The sequence below is a fragment of the Pocillopora damicornis genome, chromosome 4 (assembly GCF_964200805.1).
Source record: "Pocillopora damicornis chromosome 4, jaPocDami1.2, whole genome shotgun sequence".
Classification (NCBI taxonomy): Eukaryota; Metazoa; Cnidaria; class Anthozoa; order Scleractinia; family Pocilloporidae; genus Pocillopora; species Pocillopora damicornis.
This window is the reverse complement of record NC_142673.1, coordinates 29,115,609-29,137,592: the sequence shown is the minus strand read 5'-3', so window position 1 is coordinate 29,137,592 and position 21,984 is coordinate 29,115,609. Positions and strand designations below refer to the sequence as shown.

The 21,984-nt window shown below is 36.6% G+C and overlaps 3 protein-coding genes across 3 annotated transcripts; 2 read left to right on the top strand and 1 right to left on the bottom strand.

The window, feature by feature from the left end:
• Positions 1–166: 166 nt before the first annotated feature.
• Positions 167–2,734, top strand: LOC113670714 (adenosine receptor A1). Its single transcript, XM_027186890.2, has one exon. It carries the CDS (start codon positions 1,347–1,349, stop codon positions 2,310–2,312), a length of 966 nt encoding a protein of 321 aa, XP_027042691.2. The 5' UTR covers positions 167–1,346; the 3' UTR covers positions 2,313–2,734.
• A 2,189-nt stretch (positions 2,735–4,923) lies between these two features.
• LOC113670713 (uncharacterized) lies at positions 4,924–6,677 on the bottom strand. Its single transcript, XM_027186889.2, has one exon. The coding sequence runs from the start codon at positions 6,195–6,197 to the stop codon at positions 5,337–5,339; it is 861 nt and encodes a 286-aa protein (XP_027042690.2). The 5' UTR covers positions 6,198–6,677; the 3' UTR covers positions 4,924–5,336.
• A 1,332-nt stretch (positions 6,678–8,009) lies between these two features.
• LOC113670711 (transmembrane protein 115) lies at positions 8,010–14,267 on the top strand. The gene is made up of 9 exons (XM_027186888.2): positions 8,010–8,403; positions 8,482–8,609; positions 9,215–9,284; positions 9,544–9,618; positions 9,757–9,848; positions 10,533–10,644; positions 11,249–11,448; positions 11,996–12,148; positions 12,804–14,267. The coding sequence occupies exons 1-9, from the start codon at positions 8,341–8,343 to the stop codon at positions 13,000–13,002; spliced, it is 1,092 nt and encodes a 363-aa protein (XP_027042689.2). The 5' UTR covers positions 8,010–8,340; the 3' UTR covers positions 13,003–14,267.
• Positions 14,268–21,984: the final 7,717 nt, after the last annotated feature.

Here is a 21,984-nt window from a genome sequence, read left to right as displayed (position 1 = left end):
GGAACATCAAATAACTTCCAACTTTTAAACCTCTCGTAACAGAATCTGTTTGCTGCATTTATTTACAGATGATTCGAATCTTCGATGAAAATCGGAAAATGTTAACGTGCCAGTAGAATTGAAGAGAGTTGAGGAGAAAAAACCAGAAACAAGAGAAGCACTTTTTCTCTGTGTCTTTATTCGGTGAATATTTCAGTAAAATTGTTGTGCAATAGGAGAAGAAGAGAGTACAAATTGCAAATCATGCTGACGAATTCCTCAATGATTTACTGTTATCATTTTAAATATGGATGCAAATATGTCTCAGTTCATTGCTCCTGGCTAAGATCGTGTTTGAAATAGCGTTGAAACGATAAAGTTATTTTAGTGTGTACTAAGTTTATCACTATATTGTTCTCAACGGCTAACTTCCAATACTTTTCGTGATCTATGTGGTAAAGCAAATCATTTCTTCTATCCACGAAATAACTGTAGATAAAAGAAGAGCCAGAAACGATCATCAGTTCTTGGAATTGCGCCTGGCCTGAAAACTAAATGTGGTCATTCAAGCTTTCGATTAGATTGGTATGTGCAAGTTAAACCAGTGTTTCTCTGCTTTGAAAATTTTATTAAAGCTGTCCTTTTTGCACCTAAAGGGAATTTAACCTTTGATTTATTCAAGCCAGATTTCTCTTCTTCTTCTACTACGGGAATGAGAGTCCGAAATATCTTTTAGCATCTCATTTTCTTTACATTAGAAATCAGAAAACAGACAATTTGAAAATAAATTTGTATCAAGGGAAACAAACTCCTTTCACCAACTTGTTTTGCAATGATCTGATATTGATCTCCAATCCGGTCGAGTTCTTCATGGGGCGCGGGGAAAACTATATGGCTTGTCAGAGCTAATCACAAAGCACTTATTTATGTGTGCCCATATTAAGGACTTAACCTAAAAGACATAAATATTATAGGGGAAATTTTATAATGCTCAAGTCAATAATTTAAAATGAGCATTATTAACAGCGCTAACTGAAGTGCGTCAAGGTGAACCAGGGTTTTCAAGAAAGCGTTCCTTTAAAAAGGAGTCGGTGATTCAGAATAATTTAAAATTCATTGATCCTCTACCAAAGAGGCTGATTCCCAATCAGGTTTCAGCCGGGCGAATACGAGGAAACAAAAATAACAATCACTTGTCCTTTGTTAAAGTAGGCAGGTGTACTATGGTAATAGGAACTTAATGATTATCATTTGAACGAACGAAACGGCTCGTGAAAACCACAAGCACTTAGTATACATTAACGCCAGTTGTCGCTTGTCGCTAAACAGAAAGGTCCCCAATCTTTTCTTCTGCTTCTTTCGTAAAGATGACCGCCAGCCTTAATCAAGGCAATGAAGACTTCAAATCTCATGTCTTCATTATCAACGGAGGCATACTGCTCTTTTTCGCGTTGTTGATATCGATCTCCAATGGCATCCTCCTGTTCATGATCTATAAAGATCCGCTGAAGAAATTTCGCAACGCCACCGCAGTTCTTGTGGTCTCTCTGAGCATAGCAGACTTTCTAACGGGATGTGTAACCGCCGTAGACGTTGGAATAGCACATATTCTGGAAGGAATGGCAATGCAAGATGTCATGCTTCAGGCCAAGATCGTTTCGCAGATAACCGTGCGCGCGAGTGTTTGTATCATGATCATTTTTGCGGTTGAACGGTTCATAGCTGTTGCCTTCCCGTACGTTTATCGTAGCTCCGTGACCATCCCAAAAACCATCCTCTGTTGTGTGCTGTGTTGGTTATTAGCCATTGTTACAAGCTGTCTGGAGCTGGTAGTGGAGCGAGATTTGTACGATGTTGTGTTTCTTTACCTTATTTTTGTCCTACCACTTGTCACGATTATTTTCACATACTCGGCAGCTTATTATATGGTGCTACATCGACATGGAAGACTCTACCAAAAAGAGAAAATATCCAGGCGATCGGCTGAGATGCAGAAACAACTGATGACGACTGCCTGTCTGATAATTCTTGTCTTCTTCGTTTCTCTCGTTCCGTTTTGGGTATTCACCACCATCCGGCGTTACTGCAAAGAGTGTGTTCATCAAAAATGGAGCATCGCAGGTTACCGATTGTCCATCCCGATTCTGTACAGTAACTCTGCCCTAAACCCGTTGTTGTACGCCTGGAGAATGCGGCCATACCGTCAAAGCTTTCAAGCCTTGTTTTCCAGAAAACAAAATAGTGTGGGAGGAACAAGTCATAACGAATTCCCTCCAAACAAAGGCAATGAAACTATACTGGTCAATGAATTTTGCGAAGAGACTAAATTATAAATAAAACTTTACAGAGGAAGTTTTCCAGTTTCAGTTTAAAACTTTCAAAAATTATGCAAACAGCTGTATGAGCATATGTAAACAGCTTCTTTATTTTAAAACCATTTTTTAAGCGCAAGTGGGCGCATATTTTTTAACCAGACAATTATTGCCACGCATTTAACAAGGAAGATAATGTGTAAATAGTATGCGGAAGAGATAACTGAGAGAACAAGTCACTGAGGAATACATTGACTTCACACCTTAAATTAAAGCCCTATTGAATTAAGGAAATTTGCAGAAATGAGTTAGAAAAGAAATTTTTGTAAGCGATGATGTCTTAATGAAGAAGATTAAGTTCTTTCCTGTTTTTTTCAAATGTAAAACAGGGCCTGGATTGTTCTGAATGTAAAATAAAATTTGGCAGCTGTGTAGTTTCCAAACCAGTTAAAATGCTCAGACCTCGCTGTTCCTCTTTACCCAAAGATTTGTGAGAATAATTCTGGACATCAAAACTTCTTCCGTGGGACTACAGTGACTCTGGTTTTTTGTTCAACAAAGTTGAAGAAATTTAAAACATGATAACTGAATGATCTTAAATGCATATTCATATAACAAAAACAAATCAGACAGGCTGGCGCACTCGATAAAAACGCAGACGCTAGATATTGACTCGGTAGATAATATCTTCATGTTGCCAATTAAAAAAAAATGATATGATTATGGGCCGTAGGTTTGAAAGCAAGACGAATTTCTGAGCCCATTGTACGAATTCGTCTCTAGGAATTGGTTTATAATTTATCAATTGGTTAGAAAAAAATAGTTATTCAGTTCAAATGTTAACATGAAACGTTCATTGATTGGTGAGAAAAACCCCGGCTACTTAGCTGGCCATTCGGATAATTGGAAAGATGAACGGGAAAGTGCTGTTTGTTTGTTCGTGTCTTGGCGTCAATGTTGGACATATACATCTTTTCGTGTAGGTTTTTATCATTCAATTTAGTTATTTGCATTTCTTGTGACAAATATCCTTCCATCGTCTGTATAAAGAAATTTTAAAAACTGAAATATTATCGCTTTATGCAAAAAACGTAATGGTCGACGACACGCCACTAAACAAAGCCATTAGTTACCGTATTTTAGGTGTCAGATACGAAAGAAAACCACCGCCAACGTAAATTCTTTGCGGGTGAGGTGGTCATGACGCCAATTTTTGCAAAGAAAAACAAATACCGATCTTCAATGGACTCATTTTCATCTTAGTCGACTTCACTATCAGTAAACAGTCTCGTTTGTGTTTAATTCTTGAAACTTCTTTGATAACATGGAAATTTTTAGACAATAAGGCACTTACGGTAGAACATGTAACTAATTATCTAGCATTTTCTACCTTGCTCCACTAACGTTGGTGGTAGTCTAGTTCAATTTTTGATTGACTCATTTATAAGTTATTATTATTATTAAAAGCGGTCCTTTTCCTAAGCACGAGTCTTTTTGTTTGAAATAATTTTACGAGTGCTGTCTTTGTTGGTTGTGAGAGACATTTTTGCCCAGTTTAGTTCATATTGTTTGATAACGACAATTTTGAGAATTTTGTGCAGATTTTTAGGGATAGGTGTGGTATTCATGCGTTTGTTTTCTTTTGAAGAGATCTTCGGGGGAAATTAATTGATATTTTTGATCAGGTTTTGAGCATAAACTCACTGTATGTTAAGGCTGCTTGGTTACATTTCCTGTTACTCGTGCCATGTAGCATATTGCAACTGTATAAAGCTCCTAATTTTTATTGCTGGCAAAATGCCAACCGGCTTGTAAAGCAACGCGGGGTACATGTAGCATGATGACTTGTTGCGGAGTGTTCTTGCTTGTAATGTCCAAAGTTGCTCAATTGCGAGTCTGATAGCAACAATAAATCAGTACCAGACCCCTTTCAGATCTCTCGCGTTGCTTAAGGCCTCGTACCTTCCGACGGGCGGAAAAGCGTTCTACCCGAAATGTTTTCGTTTATTTTGCATGACAAGTTCGTGACAAGTTCGTGACAAGTTCGTGACAAGTTAATATGGCAATTACCTTATGCAAATTAATTTACATCGTGTTGACACGACTCAGGACGTTTTCGAATTTTGGTAGCGAGAGAGAAAGTTTTAAATTAATTTACATCGTGTTGACACGACTCAGGACGTTTTCGAATTTTGGTAGCGAGAGAGAAAGTTTTTGTTGTTAAAACCTAATTTATGAAGACCCATGTGTTGAAGTGAGTTATTTGGTGTCGCAGAAACATTTTCCACAGTTCGTGCCGAAGCGTAGGATGAAGGGCTGCTCGTAGGCTGCTCAGGGTTAGCAGATAATCGTCACTAATTGAGAATGCCTTCACCGATTGGCAATAGTGTCAAGGGTATTGAATAAATTATAAATTTGATTGAAAGAAAAAGCTGTTTGTTCCACTGAGTTATTTTGTTGTATGTCTTATGTTCTCATAATCTTCATACAATCTCGGCAGTGATCTAAATAGGTATACCATTCAATCGACTTTGTCAAACAAACATTTTGATTTTAAAGCGTAAAAACATACTTTTTAATCACTTCTTTAGCTTCCAGCATCATTATTCCGGGAATAATTTCAGAGCCTGTAGGGATTTTTTTTTGTTTATTGCCAACATAAAATGCATGATTCACAGTTAAAAGGACTACAAAAAAAGTTTGAAAATTTGCGAAACCGTTACAATCTACAGTCTACAGTCGAGCGAGAGACAGTTCTTCAGAAATCCCTTTATTACATCGATGACTGATAAGTGCATGCCTTTGGAAAAGAGTAAGTCATAATACAAATTGAGAAATGTGCAGTACATACTTTTGAGTAACATTGTACTTTGTCGCAGAAGAATGGATCACCTTTGCCTTATTATTCTTTTGTTGGAATCAGGTACATCCGCGAATAAGCTGTTACATTTTAATCCACAGTGAGAGTTAGTTTCTGAACTTTAAACACGATTTCCTCCAAAATCGTTACAACTTTCCCAGTTGCCGTACTCGCTACTAAGATGGTCATTTTTCTGTAAAACCCGATTCATTTTTTTCTTCATCATCCTCTCTAATGGAAGTGGGAAACCTCAAACATCGACACCTCTTCATCTCCTCCACCTGTCTGGTAAAGTTTTGGTTTTCGAATGTCCCGCTACAGTTCCCCCCGATAAATTTCTTGTCCTTAGCCCACAGGTTTAAGCTCAAGTCAGGGCAGCTTCCTCTCCGCATCAACACCCTTCGATTTGAGACAGCTTCTTCCACAGCCGAAGAAAACAAATTCGTGACTTGTAAACTCCCCCTTCGCGCTGGTCTCGTCATTGGTGGAGATGCAATAATCGATGCGGAATAACCGTTCGATAGCTTGGTCGTTAAATCTTGTATATCCAGCCTTGCTTGCGCTTGTTTCGAGTACTTGAGCTTGTTTTTTGGCGTCTTTATCGATGTGACATCCTCTAACTCTATCTTCCCTGTTCCTGCATCTTTCTGGATTGTTATACTGGGCAATTTTAGAAGAGGAGACGTCGATAATGGAGATTTGTTTTCGCCCTTTAATCCAGATCTTAGCCCCTTAGCGTACTGATCCAAGGCGGAATCGGAGAGAGAACTCCGTTGCAAGATCTTTTCGGCGACGCTTCTCATTTCATCTTCGCTCTTTGGGTCAGCCGTTGAGGGGAGAGAGCGTCTTCGGGATTCTCGTCTCCTTTGAGATTCGAGGAGAACTGATTGCTGCACCGACAATTCCCGAAGTTTCTTTTCGTATTCCTTTTTAAACCTATCCACGGAAGAACTAAGCTTCTTAGATTCTTGACAGTTTCTCATCCCTTTGAATTTTAAAGTTTGTGAAATTTCCGATCTACCTGCCATGTGTTTTCTCGCGTGCATTTTGTTCTCAATTCCTTTTTTGCCTCACAGGACTGTGACAATGAACTCTAGATTTCAGGGTCTCCTTGTCATAAAATTGAACTTAATTTTATTCATGCACTTGCGGTTTAATTTACGATTGCTCAAACGTCCCTTTGTGTAAATAGCTTGTTGTATCTTGTGCAACAAAAGATTATATTTGTTGACTTTTCGTGTATCTTTTAGAATTTTGCAATCATCGTTTTACCGAATGACCTCTTTTCGTAATTTGATTCGCCTACCGGTGAAAATACGAACTTGGCCTGAATCGACCCCTGCTAAGGTTTTCGCGGCGGCATGAAGTCATCAGGAGTTTATAATTAATTTTCATAAGAGGGAACTCTAGCCATTGCTGGTCAGCTCTCAACATTACACTGGGTTTGCTGTCCGTTTTCTTGGCAAATATTGAAGTAATCTCTCGAACCATTTCAATCAAACTCCTTCGTATAATTGTGCAATTTGATGCTGTGTTAAAGACAAAAACGTGGTATAAACTCTACTGATTTCAATATTTGACCCGAAAGATAGGATTAAGTTTTTTAACATCTTATTGCAGTTTACATTCGTCTCGAGCTGCAACTCAACTTAACTTTAATGAGTTTTGATTAATAGCAGAATGAGTAAAGTAAACTTTTCGGAAACAAATTAAATTTTTAAACAATTAAGTGCTTCGTATCTTCGCAAAAATGTGATCGGCGCTTCTTTGTTAATTTATCGTCAATGAATGAAGCCAAAAATTACATATTGCGGTTCTTTTAAGTGGATATTAGCGAATGAGGGAAGTAATGATACTTATTATCTGGTGCCAAAGTTCCTAAAATAGCTGCAGGGATTAACAAACTGTTTATTTACCACTCCTTGTTGAGTAAACTCACCACACTTATGAACGAAGTGTCGGTAAGATTGTTTGAAGTAGATTTTATTGGTTGTCAATTGGATGAGCTATCATTCGAATTTACTGTGAAGCCATCCATAGTCACGTATATCACTGGTAATAAAACTAAAGACCCTAAAAAACTCAAATTTATCACAAATTCGGTTGCTAATAAATTGCGTTAATAACAAAGAAAATTTTCAAGAGTCCTTTGCGACTGAGTGCCATAAAATCAAAGCCAAAATAATCTTAACCGTCAATTACTCAGCATGCTAAGCATGCATCACTACTTAAACTTCCAAACTTTTTTTTTTGCAGTTTGTGGCTTGAAAAGATCTTTCGGTTGGGCAATCGTAACAATGTTCAATTCTTAGAGATGTATGAGAATCTCTATTTCGCTAATCGCGCTCCTGATATAACGGTCTTTAAAAAAACTATAGTACTGAATATTCTGCCTTACCAGTTTAACACGGCGCTTTCGACAATTTCTGTACCTAAATCTTAGGGTTAATCCTCTTGGTTTTTTAATCAGTCACAGCACAGCACGCGTTGTATTCCAGTAATTGATTAGATTAAGTTTCAATAGCTTGAGTAAAAACACCGATAGATGTTTTGTTACTGATCACGAAATTGCGCCTGATGTTGTGTTTAATTAAATTTGCAGCGAAACAGTGCGTTTGGTGATAGGGTTTCTCTTTTGTGTGTAAGCTTCATTTAACAGTCCGCTAGATCAAGAATGTTTTTTTCTCCAATGGTGAAAGAACTTGTGTGCACGATGGAACACCAACGTGAAATGTCATTGCCAATTAACCATTTTAAACTTATCCGCCCAGGTGAGGATTAATTATTAGTTATGTAAATTAGAGCACGTACTTGCGATATGTCGCTCAAAATAAATTTGAAATGAACAGCTGGGAAAAATTTCAGTCAGTTATATTTGTAGAATGCTTGAAATACTTTGACGAACATGACGAAGTTTGCAACTGAGTGAAATGTTACTATAGTGCCTCATGCCTCATGCAGACCTCGAGTTTTCGCCTTTGCATGAATGAAGAAAGTCTCTCTTATGCTAGTCTTTCCCTGGGAAGTTGAATAAGGCCGTAATGGACTATAGCTCTTTCGCTATAAATATATACCTATATTTTTTTTGCTTTTCAATTTATCATCACGTCTTATATCGTGACTGACAGCGAATCTCTCCAGAAGGACTGGACCGAGACACGTCATTTTGTGACTCGTCATCCGTGATTTATGCGCATGCGTGGCGAGAACATCCAAACAAATATGGCTGCTTTTGATCTCGATCGTGTGAAGGTAACAGGATGACGATAATTTTCATGAATTTCCAACAATTCACCTTCATTTGTACTCACCCTGAATGTCCAATTTTAGGCACAAATAAACAAGGCGTTGGGGGATGCCTCTGTGGTTGTAAAGTTTTCCTGTGCGACTGTTTGTCTGCTGTATTGCTTGAGTTTTTTACCTAATGTTTATTCTGTGCTTGCTGTTACCCCTGGATTGTAAGTTGCTATGTTTTAAAATTTAATGTATGTTTTTGTGTATAGTTCGAATCTTGTGAATGGATTTCTTAAATGGAATTTTTGATTAATTATATTTCTATTTTCTTCTAATTTCGATTCTAAGCAATTTAAGTAAATAGTGCTTTTATCTTGCACTTTTAGAGTTAAAATGATAGCCACAGACATATTGAAACTTAAATTGCATCTTAGGCCTTTTTAAAAAATTGTACTTAAGCTTAATACTTATCCTACACTTTTCATGCATGCCCTGGGTAGAGCTGGTTTTAATTTAAGATTCAAGCTAAAAATATGTCATTACACTTGACACTAATTACTATTAATATTTTCTAATATCAAAAGAAAGTGGTGTTAGTAATATCATCTCGATTTTTCATGATTTTTACTAAAATATATTTATTTATATATTTATGTTGTTACATAGTCATCTGATTCTCAAACCAGAAACTTGTCTGTGGGGTTAAGCCACTGTGATTGTCAGAAAAAATGTGTTTATTATTTGTATAACAAGGTCATAACTGTTTTAACTGTTGCCAGGAAATGTTTTAATTTTGTTTGTATTTTGATGACATGATATATCTTTGCAGCATTATTCCACCACATTTCAGAATATGGACCTTAATAACTGGAGGATTTATAGAATATAGAATTTGGAATGTGAGTGTATACCAAATGTTCTGATTATTTCAAGCAAAAATATACTGATGTATGTAGTTTGAATCAATTTTGTATGGATATGACTTGAATTGCCCTTTCTCTACAACATTATTTATGGCAAATGCTTCAGTAGGATTCAGACCTCATGTACTAGGTGACCGTTTTATTTAGTGCTCAGAAAATATGTCAAAGGATTCCTTACTGTAGGTGTACTAAAAACTAAAAATGATCAACCAGAGATACATTTGCTGTCTTTTAGATGTTAATAGACATTGCAGTTCTTGTGTTGTGTGGCCAGCTGCTAGAACCTCTTTGGGGAGCACTTGAATTCTTGGTAAGTGTGGCATTCTTTGTGATTTTCTATACAAATATTGATAATAGAAGTCATGTCACTGCTGCATGTGTTGGAAACAAGAGTCTTAATTTCTAGTGTTGGACTAAAAGTTTGATTTCTTTCTCTCCCTTTTTGTAGAAATTTTTTTTGATCTTGGATATAGGAACATCACTTATTACATCAGCTGTTTGTGTGATAGCATATGTTGCAACATTTGACACACATATGTGGTAAGTCATGTATATCACCGGCACTTATTGAGTTCCTTTGTATAAGACAGAAAAACAGGGTAAAACCTCAGACCTAATTGTGTGTAAATTGCTTTTCTTACACTTACCTCCTTAACTTTCATGCTTGTCTTTTGTTGGATTTTCTTAACAACAAGAAGTTGGTTTTAAGTCCTGCCTTCCTGGGTTGTTCTCCTTTAAGTTCTCATTTTCTTCTCTTATCATTGGATTTTAAGAGGGGTAACTTTCAAACACGAATGTATCTTTTTTCAATGTTATGAAACACAAGAGCTTAGTGTTTCAAGCACAGGACTTTCAATCAAGTACTAAAGGTACCAGGTCTAGTTGAGGAATCTTTTTTTGTCTTAAAGTAGAACTGCATTATTTTTTACAATAGTACTCTTTGCTCAAAAGTATAAATGGTCATCAGTGAACTGTCAGGGTAGATTTTATTTGATAAAAATAATACTCAGGCTTACTAATTTTCCATCTTGTGGGGGGTGGGGGGGGGGATTGCATTACTTCAAGTTGCTCTTTGCTACAGGAACCAAGATGTGCTTTGGCCCCATAGGACTGTAAGAGTTATCTGGTGCCAGGAAATTATGGCAAAGATCAGGTGGTTTTTATTGTGAGAGTGGGAGTCAGAGACTGTCAATTTTAAGTTTAACATCTTTATTTCACTCCAAGGTTTTTACAGTTCAGTGGCATGACTGGTATTTTATCTGGGATGGTGGTTGCATTTAAACAGATCAAACCTGAACAGGAGTTAGGCTTGTCCTCAATTGGCCTTCGTGTTAAGGTAAGTTTTTAAGGGCACATTTACACAGGTTGGGAGAAAAGTTTCAAGTGGGTTTCAGAGTTCACCCTGTTTATAACACTTTATTTTTTTTTATGTATTTTGATGGATAATGACATTTTATTCAAATGTCAATGAAATTGTTGTTACATGTGGTGCAGCACCCTTTTTGAAAATTTTTGTAACATTTGTTGGTAGTGGCATAGCTAAATACAGTTTGCATACATATTGGTGTTTAACTAAACCATTTCTTTTGACAATTTATTGAGAATTGGTCTTATTAAATAGAACACAGCAGAAGGGAAAAGAAGAGGTTATTTTGCAAAGTTACCTTAACCCTTTAACTCCCATGAGTGACCAATACAGAATTACTCCTCACATTATCAATACAATATCAACCAGATAAGCAATGAGAATTAAGAAAAATATCAATTTGGGGATAATTACTTGATCCAATACTTAATTCTCAGAACTAGCATTATAAGAATTGTATGGTTGATAGTAAGGAGAATGAAACATTTGATCTGGGAGTTAAAGGGTCAAATAGTATGTTACAAGTGATAATAGGAAAATTTTTACTTTTTATGATTTATCAATCTTTTTTCAGCATGTGCCATCTTTAGTTGTAATTGTATACAGTTTCCTGTGCATACTTGGCTTTCTTCCTGTCATTCTTTTGATCATGGTTCTATCAGGAACAATAATTGGCTGGGTTTATTTGAGATTTTATCAGCCACGTGGCAAAGGTGTTAAAGGTGACCTGAGTGAAAGTTTCTCCTTTGCAAGCTTTTTCCCAGAGGCTGCACAGTAAGTGAGCTGTTATAAGTATTTATATTTAATAAATCTGACTTTTAACTCACAGAAGTGACCAGTGTTAACTTCACCCTACAATATTTACAGATGATCCAGCCAAGATGTGATGAAAATTACATATACACACGAGGATTGTATGGATTCTAGAGGTTCAAGGGTTATGGCCAGCTTATTATTAGTTCCCTGTTGCTTAGTGATGGATCGTCCAACCATTATCTCATTTTCTTGTTCTACACTAGCAACAAATGTATTTTAATGTGAACCTCAGAAAACCTCGAAAACTTGAAATATTTCTGGAATAGTGATGTGACCTCAAAAAAAAAACAACAACAACAGGCCACAGGAAAACTTAACTGAAAGCAGTAACTTTTTAACTGGCTTTTTGGTTTGATCTCATGTCCAGATTGTGATTGGCCCGATCATGATAAACATTGTAGACACATTCCTGTTTTCTGGTTTTCTGGTTCAATAGCAGGTATTTTCTCTAAAGGTGTTAGGAAATAAATTTGAGTAATAGTTATGCTTTTTATTCTTAACACAGGCCACCAGTGAGGACAATAGCAACAATTGTATTTAACACACTGATTGGTCTGAAAGTGTGCCACAAACCTATCAGAACATACGATGTGGGGGCACCATCAGCCATAACAATCAGTTTACCAGGAATGGATCCAGCAGATGCTGAAAGGAGAAGGTAGAGTGTTTTTCTTTGACAGAAGATAGTGCTGGTTGAGACCTAGTAGTCAATACATGAATCATGTTGAGGACAAGGTACTTGTAGAGTGAGGTTGATTAAAATTGGGAAGAAAACAGGAAACATTTTGATAACTGGTGAAGTAATTATCTGAAAACTTATTCAATTCTCAAACTTTTAACTATATTAGAAGTAAGAGTAAATTCAAATTCAGACAGAACTTTCCTATGTGCTGTAGGTATACTCTTTATCCACCTGCTGATAGGTATTGAGTAGATGAAACTGACTTTTTACTGATATAACTTTAAGTGTCACTTGGGAGACTGGATTTTTGCAATTAAGTGCTTGAAGAGTCTCTTTGAAATATTTGGTAGAGGCAGGAGCCAAGGGCTTCATGTAAAGGACCTTGTGATGGAAATATCAAGCTTGCTCTACAACTGTAGACACGATACCATATTGGTTCTGTATTTTCCAGCAGATTTCTTTTAGCCCTCTTGAACATTACTCCATTTCAATCTCTAACTTTCAGAACATTCATCTGCAAAATCTTGTATGAAGTTGTTGTGAACACTTTTTTAATCAAAACAAAGAAACTGACAGATGTCAAAGACTGTACTTCAAATGCTTCCTGGTTTTTTTTTTTTTTTTTTTTTAGACAAAAGGCGCTGAAAGCTTTAAATGAGAGGCTTCAAAAATTGGAGCAGACCTCTAGTTGGCCTTCGCTTGATGGACCAGAAGGAAAAGACAGTCCACAAAGTCCAGGTGCTGTGGAAGAGGTACCTGAAATAGTGGTTGATCAGGGCACATCAAAAAGGACTGAAGGAGTGCCAAGTAGTTCAAGTGTCCCAACGTAACAGATAGAGTTTCCTCTGGGCACAGTTGTTCAAAGCACAACTGGGTTTAATTCAGGTATAATTGTCCCCGGGACAATTATACCGGCGGTAACATATGCAATAAACCCTGGAATAGTGCTAGACAGCTTTTGATCAACCTGGCTCAGCTTTTGTCGTCGATTCAACGTAATATATAAATAATTCTAAGTACTCTCTGAAATTGGTATCAAGAGCAACTGATATACTCCGCTCTGGATTAGGGTAAAGTCACTAGTTAGGTAAAATATGCAGACACTGCACTGAGGATAAGCGTTTAGGTCGGTTCTCTCAAAGAGAGACCCTAAGTTTAGAGTCATTCTGCATAGCTATGAATCTTGCTGCGCAGCTGGATGTACACATTTTAGAAGAGTTATAAATTATATTGCTGACTGAATGTTCATTTTGTCGGCGAAGTAATCTATTTTACGAACCGGATGCAAAGAGAAAGACCTGTGGCGAGCTATCGGTTTTTGATAAAGCGTTATATGTATAATTTTGTCTCGTTTACAGTGTTATTGAATTAATGATCGTTTCATTAAAGCTATGGTGTGGTGGTGGACCGCTTTTTAATTGAGTGTCGCTTGAACGAAACCGAAGAAATTACAGCAGCTAGTCAGAATCAAGGAAAATAGTACGAGGAGTCATTGAGACCTCAGGGTAAAAAGAGGCCAACTGCCGGAAGTGCGGGAAAACGCAAACGACCAAGGTTTAGTTTTGTGTGTGATTGGTTGAGAGGGTAGTACGAGTTTTCTCGACCAATCACAAAGCGAAGTCAAGGAAGAGCATTGCCCGGATGACTTTCGACAGTCAATTGAAAATTGCCTCACTCTAATTTTTGTTCGCTTATTTATGTATTTATAGTTTATGCACGAATTATGGAATAATGGGAATCTTTCGACGATAAAGAACGTGGCGAAAAAAAAAAGATGAACGGAAGTATAAATGTAAACGAATCACAGCATAGTGCCTCCCTTTCACGAGTCATTGATACTCTGCCGAGCTTTTCCTTGGAAGTGTTTTGTAGTTTCAACAATTTTAGAGGAGGAGCGCTTTCTGAAAAGCGGTGCTCGTATTTTCACGAATTCTTACAACCAAGTCCAGTTTGTTGGGACATGCGGATGTGAAAATGCGAAAAAAACGCTTTTGATGTATCTATAAACATGTTTTAATCATAGTTATAAAGAGAGTGAACAAGATTTAGTTCAGTAAAAGGAAATGTTACAAATAAAGAATGAAATTTATGTGAATTTATCAGAATAGGTATCTTTTAAATAAGTTGCGTTGTGAAATGCTTAAATCTTAAAGGTTCACTGAGCCAGTTTTCAATTAATAATTGGTTCATACGTCAGCGTGCGTTCATCGAGATGTGAAGCACGCGGGAAGTTTGAAGAGCACGAAAGAAGCTAGAGTTGCCCTCGGCTACGCCTCAAGCAACTCTTACGCATCTTTCGTGCTCTTCAAACTTCCCGCGTGCTTCATATCTCGATGAACGTACAGCTGACGTATGAACCAATTGTTTTATAACATTTTCAACCCGATGGTTTAAATGTTGTAAAGGGGTTAATATTCCCTCTGCTACGCTTCAGCGCGTTGATAATTTTGTTTCAGGAAAACATTTCTTCCTCATCAGCTGGCTCACAACTTTCCATGTGTAGCTTAAATTCCCGCCGAAGTCTTAACCAGTTTTTAATAGTAAAATCCTAGAGTAAAAAATGGCGGAGAAAATTTTTTTTCTGGAGGGATTTGTCTGCGGACGTCATGAGCGTGCACAATAGGAATATGAAGCACGCTCACGCAATTGAATTTTATTGAACAAATTTACGCGCTATGTTATAATGTCAGATAATGTAGTAGCTAGGAGAAATATATCGTGAATCTAGCCAATAGTTGTTAACCCTTCGATTCCTTAAGTGACCAAGACAATATCTCCTTACAAATCAGGACAATATCAAGCTGGAAAGTTACGAGAATAAATGTGAATTAACAGATTATTAGTTGATCCAATAACAAGTTCTCCAAACTAACATTATAAGAATTGTCTGGTTGACAGTTAGGAGAATTACCAATGAAATATTGTGATGGAAAGGGTTTAGTGACAGTTTTAAGCGATGGACCGTGAAAATGAGACGCTTAGCCGCTAGAGGAATGGGGAAGAATATCATTGCTTCTCATCTGCGCACCTTGATTATCTTCATTGGGCGCTCGAAGTCCGCCGGCTACGCAGATGATCCTAGATGAGGAAATCTTCACCAATATGATTAGATCCATTGTTATTACGAAATGCGGAACGAACGAGCAAAAGTAAGCTCAGGGCAAAGGAGGAGTCGCGTGCGAGAGGATGCACTTCTCGTCTCACTCATGAGAAGCCTTACTTGCTTTCCTCGACTCAATTGAAGCGCAAAAAAGAGAAACATTTTAAGGCCTGGTTTATGAAGCAAGAAAAAAAGGGGGAGCGGCAGTGATAACAGGTTACAAATTATTCTTTACAGGAAAAAAGTGTTAAACCGATTACGTTATGAGGTGGTACACTGAGATCTAGACATCATGGGTGTCATTGTATTTTAATTGGAGAAAATAACTGGACTAAACTTATTTGAAGGCTTTTGGGACTTTGCCCATTAATGCTTGCTTTCTCTGGTGGTTTATCGCTGAATTTCCCTTGCACAATCAAGCAGAAAAAAGGCCTGAGTAGGAGTCACATTTAAACTAATTTAAGTGTAGTCAACAAAGTCAAATGGGTTCACGCTCTGATTGGATTACTAAAAGGTTTGCCTGAAGCGGTTTCCTAATTTAATAGCTCTGAGGTTCACTGAGTCTAAGAGTCGTTGGTTGAAATTAATTTGAGTGAACGAATAAGTGGGAAATAAGCTTCATTAAAGCACTTTTCGATTGAGCGCTGTAAAAACAACACCAAAGTTAACCAAAGTAGATGTATTTACAACGGCCAATAAGGAGAGAGGGAAGTAACCTAAGGAGCCAAGGCGAACTAAAACTAATAAGGGCGGGAAGACACGGGCGACCAAGTTTAGTTTGGTGTTAGACTTACATCGGATTGGCTGAGAGGGTGGTGTGAGTTTTCTGGCCTCTGAGCAAAGTAAAGTAAAACCAATGCAATCGATCGACAATATAGTCAAGATTACTCGCGACACTCATTTGAAAACTGTTGTTCCACTGTGTTGTTCCAACAATTCGCTAGACTTAAAATCGTATAACGTCTTTATTCGATCTCATGAAAAGGAATTACATGATAAGTAAGAAATCTAATTACAAAAGTTTCATAAAAATTGCATGGAAGAGGACCAAAATGAAATCACTTAGAGTATAATTGGCGTTTTCCAGCCAAATTGTTTTCCGGTCAAACGATAACATGCGGGTCAGGAAACAGCTTTTTTAGGGGAAGAAAATGTGCTCTTAAACCGAACGCGCGGCCAAAACTCTTTGACTTATGAATCAAAGGTTAATTTTCTGGTTACGCCTTGACCTTTTAATCAGAAATCAATTATTAATCAATTGTAAATCAACGTGTTAACTTGAACAGGAACAACTATTGTCATTTAGTCAACGATGCATTATCTTTATTGGTTTTTTTTTTCAACGAAATCACATTTGAATGACAAAGATAATTGGAAAGAGGGTTAGGGTTTGGTTAGGGTGGCAGTATTCATCAGCTAGACCCTCTGTTGTTAGACTGCCTACAATAGAACATTGTTTATAGTTAGTTTTACCTGCAAAAGATAATCTGAAATGCTGCAACCTTTGATCACAGTACACGTTAAAGAGTAATCCTTACTCAAAGCACAATACACCGGCGCTCAGTTGCTACACTACAGGAGGTTCTCAATAAAAACTCAAGCGGTGACAATGAGGTGTATTATGATAAAAGATGTGAATGCAGACAAGAATTTATTGTTTATTTTCAGTTAAACTACATCTTTGCAAATTAAACTCCCTTTGAACAAATATCTCCTTATGATTACTCTCTTTCAAATATAAAGATTATGAAAAATAACTGGCCACTTGAAGGAAATGGTACGTAATCTAAGTGAAACCATTTGTGTGGCTCTTTAAAGAATACAGGATTTTTATGAATTATGATCTTGGATAAGTGGGAAAGAGTTAATTGGCTATCACCACTAACTATTCGTTTAAACGGTTGAAAAGATTAACATGTCAAAGCGATAAGCAATCAAGGCCTTAGGCATAACTGGAAAAGGAAAAAGTGTTGAACAAGAACAAAAGTAACTACACATTTGCGGTAAACAAGGAGAAATAAGTCTTTAAATTAGATTTAAGGGGTTGTACCACCATGATATTCTTTTTCAATATTCCATTGTAGGGTTCACACTATAGCAGATTTATAGGTACTTGAATAACAATAAATGTTGCTCACACAGTATTCAGTCTGTAAACTTTTCCCAGGTGTCTGTCTCTATGGGAGAGGTGGGGTATCTGAGAGGCTTCAGAGTATTCTTATCACCGGGAACAGGTGATGGACGTACTCTGGAACAAGCTTATTATATAAAAAAGAAAGTTCAGACTACTACAACGAATTCTCTCTACTGAATAAAAAAATTTTGATTACTCAGTTTTTCTGATTTAGTGGACATTTTATATGATCGCCGATTATTGAAAGACTGAACGCTGTTTATAATCGGCGCATGTAGTGGCTCTTTCAAATTTAGAAAAAAAAAACTGAGATTACCATTTTCTTGCACGTTTAGGTAATGTACCTTTTAACATACTACCTGTCTGATCTTTTCAGAGTTATTTTTTCAATTCACTAAGTTTTTCAGGCACAATGTAAATCTTTTACCAATGTTTCTGATTGGCCTGAATCAGTTCTTTGTCGAACCTCGGTTAAAAGAAGGAGACTACGATATCATTCAAGGATTTAATCCCTTTGAAAATAATGTTCAGTAAACACACTAACCGATTTTATCCTCTACCTTACAAATAGAGACCTCACGTACTGTTACCATCAATTCATGCTGAGACTTAAAATATTGTCATTATGAAATGATTTCGCTATAGTTCCGACAAAATAAAAGACTTGCCTTACAGGTTTATGAAAAACCAAGCTTGTATAAAACATTGTGTCTTATTTTTTTCTTGACAAAAACGTTCATTTGAATTCTTGTGCGACGGCAGCTCTTCGAACGGAAACTAGAGGTAAATGTCACCTCAGCTTTGAACAGTTTATTTGCAGTGGCATCGTGGGATTCAAGAGTGTAATGAAACATTTCATTTAACGCAGATGAGCCAAGAAATGAATCGATAATTATCATGTTCATTTAAATGCTTGGGAAATAAAGGAAAAAATAAACAACTCTAATTACAGCGGGTACCTACTTGTCAGCCTAATGAACAAGTATCACCTTGAGATGCCCTTACCATGTGTAACACGAGGGTCTCAATGGTGTTAAGCCATAAAACGGTCAAAAAAGCTAGCCGTTAGGCGAAAAAACTTAACAAATTTTTACCTGGTAGTCGTAAAAAAGCCAAACCGCAGAAAATTTATTACTTTAATCACAGTGGAAAGAAATGAACTGTTAGCCATAAAAGCTGTCACTCCATTGAAACCTTTTAACGCGTGTAGTGACCCTTGTATTCCGTGATTGCCCAAACTGTCGTGTTTATGAGATGAAAAGCACTGTTCTCTTCTGCATTGTTCGTTGAAAGCTTAATCTATGCAGCGCAACCGCCACAAGAAAGATAAATCTTCGACTTCCTGAATTATTTATCCTGTAAAGATCTGGTACTGTCGGTTCGGACTTACTTAACTGGCTAAAACTTAATGACAGTGACCAGTCTCAGTAGAAGAGAGATACTTTAAGGTTTCTGGTAATACTTGATTGAGAGGAAGGTCGTTATTAGGTGGCCGCAAACAACCAGAAGGAGTTTATTTGCCATCATTATCACCCTCTTCTTGAAAGTCGTTTTATTTTTACTGAAGCGCTTGTCATTTTACAAAAAGTACTAATCAGACGTAAAATGAAGTAACTTTAACATAAATAATCCGCAGAACTATGTATAGGTGTGGAAAGTGTATGAACATTACGATCTTTGGTTAAAAATCATGCCTGAAAATTGCATCGGAACTTATAACAACTGAGTTACGCCCAGTCTCTCAAAAGGCACTCCTTGGTGCTGGGAAAGCGTTTGCTTAAAGTAATAAACCATGTAGATCTACTAATTATTGATATTTTTGCTTTATAAGTCACAGTAAAGAAAAAATACATAGTAAGAAAAAGTTTCCTGCTTCAAGCAACATACTTCACGAAATCCACTCAGTCATTCATTTTCGTTTTTGGAACTTGGACTAGAAATTAGTCTCTCATAACAGAGCTACCTTTTTTTCATGATATCCAGAGTACTCGATTGATTTGTTGTATATTTTGCATTGGATTTATATAATTGATAACAAAAAACTGTTTTGGGATCATATGTGAGGTCGCAGTTTACAGAAGACGCAGAACAAAAGAACTTGATAAATGTCTGCCCACTTCAGTGATCGCGGACATTTAAAGAATTCGAGCATCAGCCAGTTCATGACTGAGAAACAAAGAGGTTACTCACAAAGTGATCGCTTAATAGTTTTCACCAGGAGAGTGTTCACTCGAGTACATAAGGCGGACTCCATTTGACTCTGAAATTATCATTTCCCTTATCTTTAAGTGAAACTACTTGCCTTATAGGTGAATTTTTGGTGAGGAAAGCGGTTTCAAAGACATCATTCAATGACTATCTCTTCAAACAAACAAAACAAATTCTCTTTTTCATGATGGCCATTAGCTTATTGCTGGAGCCTGAAAGTTATTGTTTGCATTTAAATTCCTGTGGACAAAAAGATCAATTAGAGCCATTTTTGTGTCGAATATCTATCCCAAGTCTTTTAAAATGAATACTCGATTTTTAATGCCTTTTATTGATACTTGGAACAAATAAGATTGATATCCATTGTTAAAATACGGTGTCTACCTGTTACTCTCTACAAAAGAATTGTGCAGAGACACACCCCCCTTAGTTTCCATTGACTCTTAACTGGTGAATAGTCTCCAGAACAAATACTGTCATGATAAATTTTCATTTTTAGAGAAATACCGTTAATAACTGTGTAATTTAGTAAAATTATTTGCAGAAAAAATGCTAACTTCTCAATAATCGAGAAACTCTTTCTCCTCAATCGTACTATCAGAAATTCAATGGGCCAATTACTTCTCATGTTACAATTCGTTGCACAAACGTAGAGAATAGGCTTTTAGATAAATCAAGTATCGTGAAAAAAAAAACCAAATATTTTCACAAACGCATTTTCATTTTTTTTTTTTTTTTGCATCAGAAAAAATTATGTGGTGTATTAAGTGTTGACTTGGTCGAAGGAGAGAGAAACTGGGATTTTCCATATTTAGAACGATACGAGAAACAGTGTAGACAGTTAAAACCTGTGTAAATTTCCAAATTTTGGAAACCAACCGTTCAGCAGGCATAATTTTCCGGAAAGATTTGAAGTTTTGTGTCGCGAGGATACGAGATTGAAGTTCTTCACACGCGTCATGCGTGTTACATGCTACTTAAAACATTTCGCGCGGGTAAAAGGAACCTTCTTGAATTTCATGTTTGAATTTCATTTTTATTTCCTTTGGCAGCAGGAAAGTTTCCATCAGACGATGGAAAACTGTCAACTGCCTGAATCTTTTCCTGAATTCTCATTTTACGTGTGATTGTGGGTTTCAAAACTACAATTCACCAAATATAAGTTAAACAAACGCTTTCGCTGATGTTTCACCTGCTCAAATATTAAGCCTGTCTTGTTTGTCATTTGAGTTTTTTCAAGGAGCTGTGAACAGCTGCCTGGAACCAACTGCATTTCATAAATTTAACCACAATTGGATGTAAAATACAGTTAATGCTACCGAGAAGTGAAGATAGTTTTAAAAAGATGTTTACAAGCTTGAGAGTTATATTATCTTACTGTGTAAATTCATGAACTTTTCAGCTGTGGATTCACTTAACCAAAACTTTAAAAACAAAAATAGCAATAAAACAACAACAAAAAAACAAGAAAACAGGGTGAGGGTTGAACACTCCTATTCAAAGGTTTTCTTCTTTTCAATGAGTTACCTCTCTTTCTACGACCCAATTGTGCACAAACTAAACATACTGATTACGTGTGAAAATAAACCTGTCTGATTTGATGTTTTCTGTTTATTTTTGTGCGATGGTCAATCCGTCACTTCCTTTAAAAAAGAGAAGAATGAATTTCATTTTTATTTCGCAAGAATATCTTTTCCTATTGTGAGTTGTTTCGTGCTTGAAGAAAAAGCACGTTGCTTGGTTTCAATTAGATCTCCGATTTTCTTTTTACGTTGATGCACTGAAACTCCGAGTCACAATGATACCCGTTTTTTTTTTGGTGTGTTAGTGAATGGATCAGAAATGTGAGTTCAATGAACTTTATGCGGAAAGGAAGCAATAGGAGCTAAGGTAACAAATGACTCCAATTGTTATTGAGTAATGCAGCTTTGATTGACCTAAAACATGGGCGAGCAGTCGAAATAAATGGCGCTAAATATAGCACTTAGAAAAAGTAGTGATTTCCATGGTATGTGAAATTTTCAATTCTGTCAAAAAAAAAAAAAGAAACTGGAAGCTGTTATAAACATTTTTTGCAGATGATAAGTGAATTTATATCTCAAAGAGAGGATAAATTTCACTATAGTCAAGAATTTATTGCATAACTTTAACGGTTCATCAAGTAATGGTCTATTACCATTGATGTCTAAAAAGCAATTAACGTTTTACATTTTAATCAGTAAAAGTCTTTATGACGTCGGTGTATTTCTCTTTTGCGAAGCAACAAAAGGTACAGCAATTAAGACTGATATAGGAGTGCGCCCCAGTAGCGTTCATTTGTTCTGAACATCTCGAACTCAAATGCACATCGGTGCTGAAAACCACGAGAGA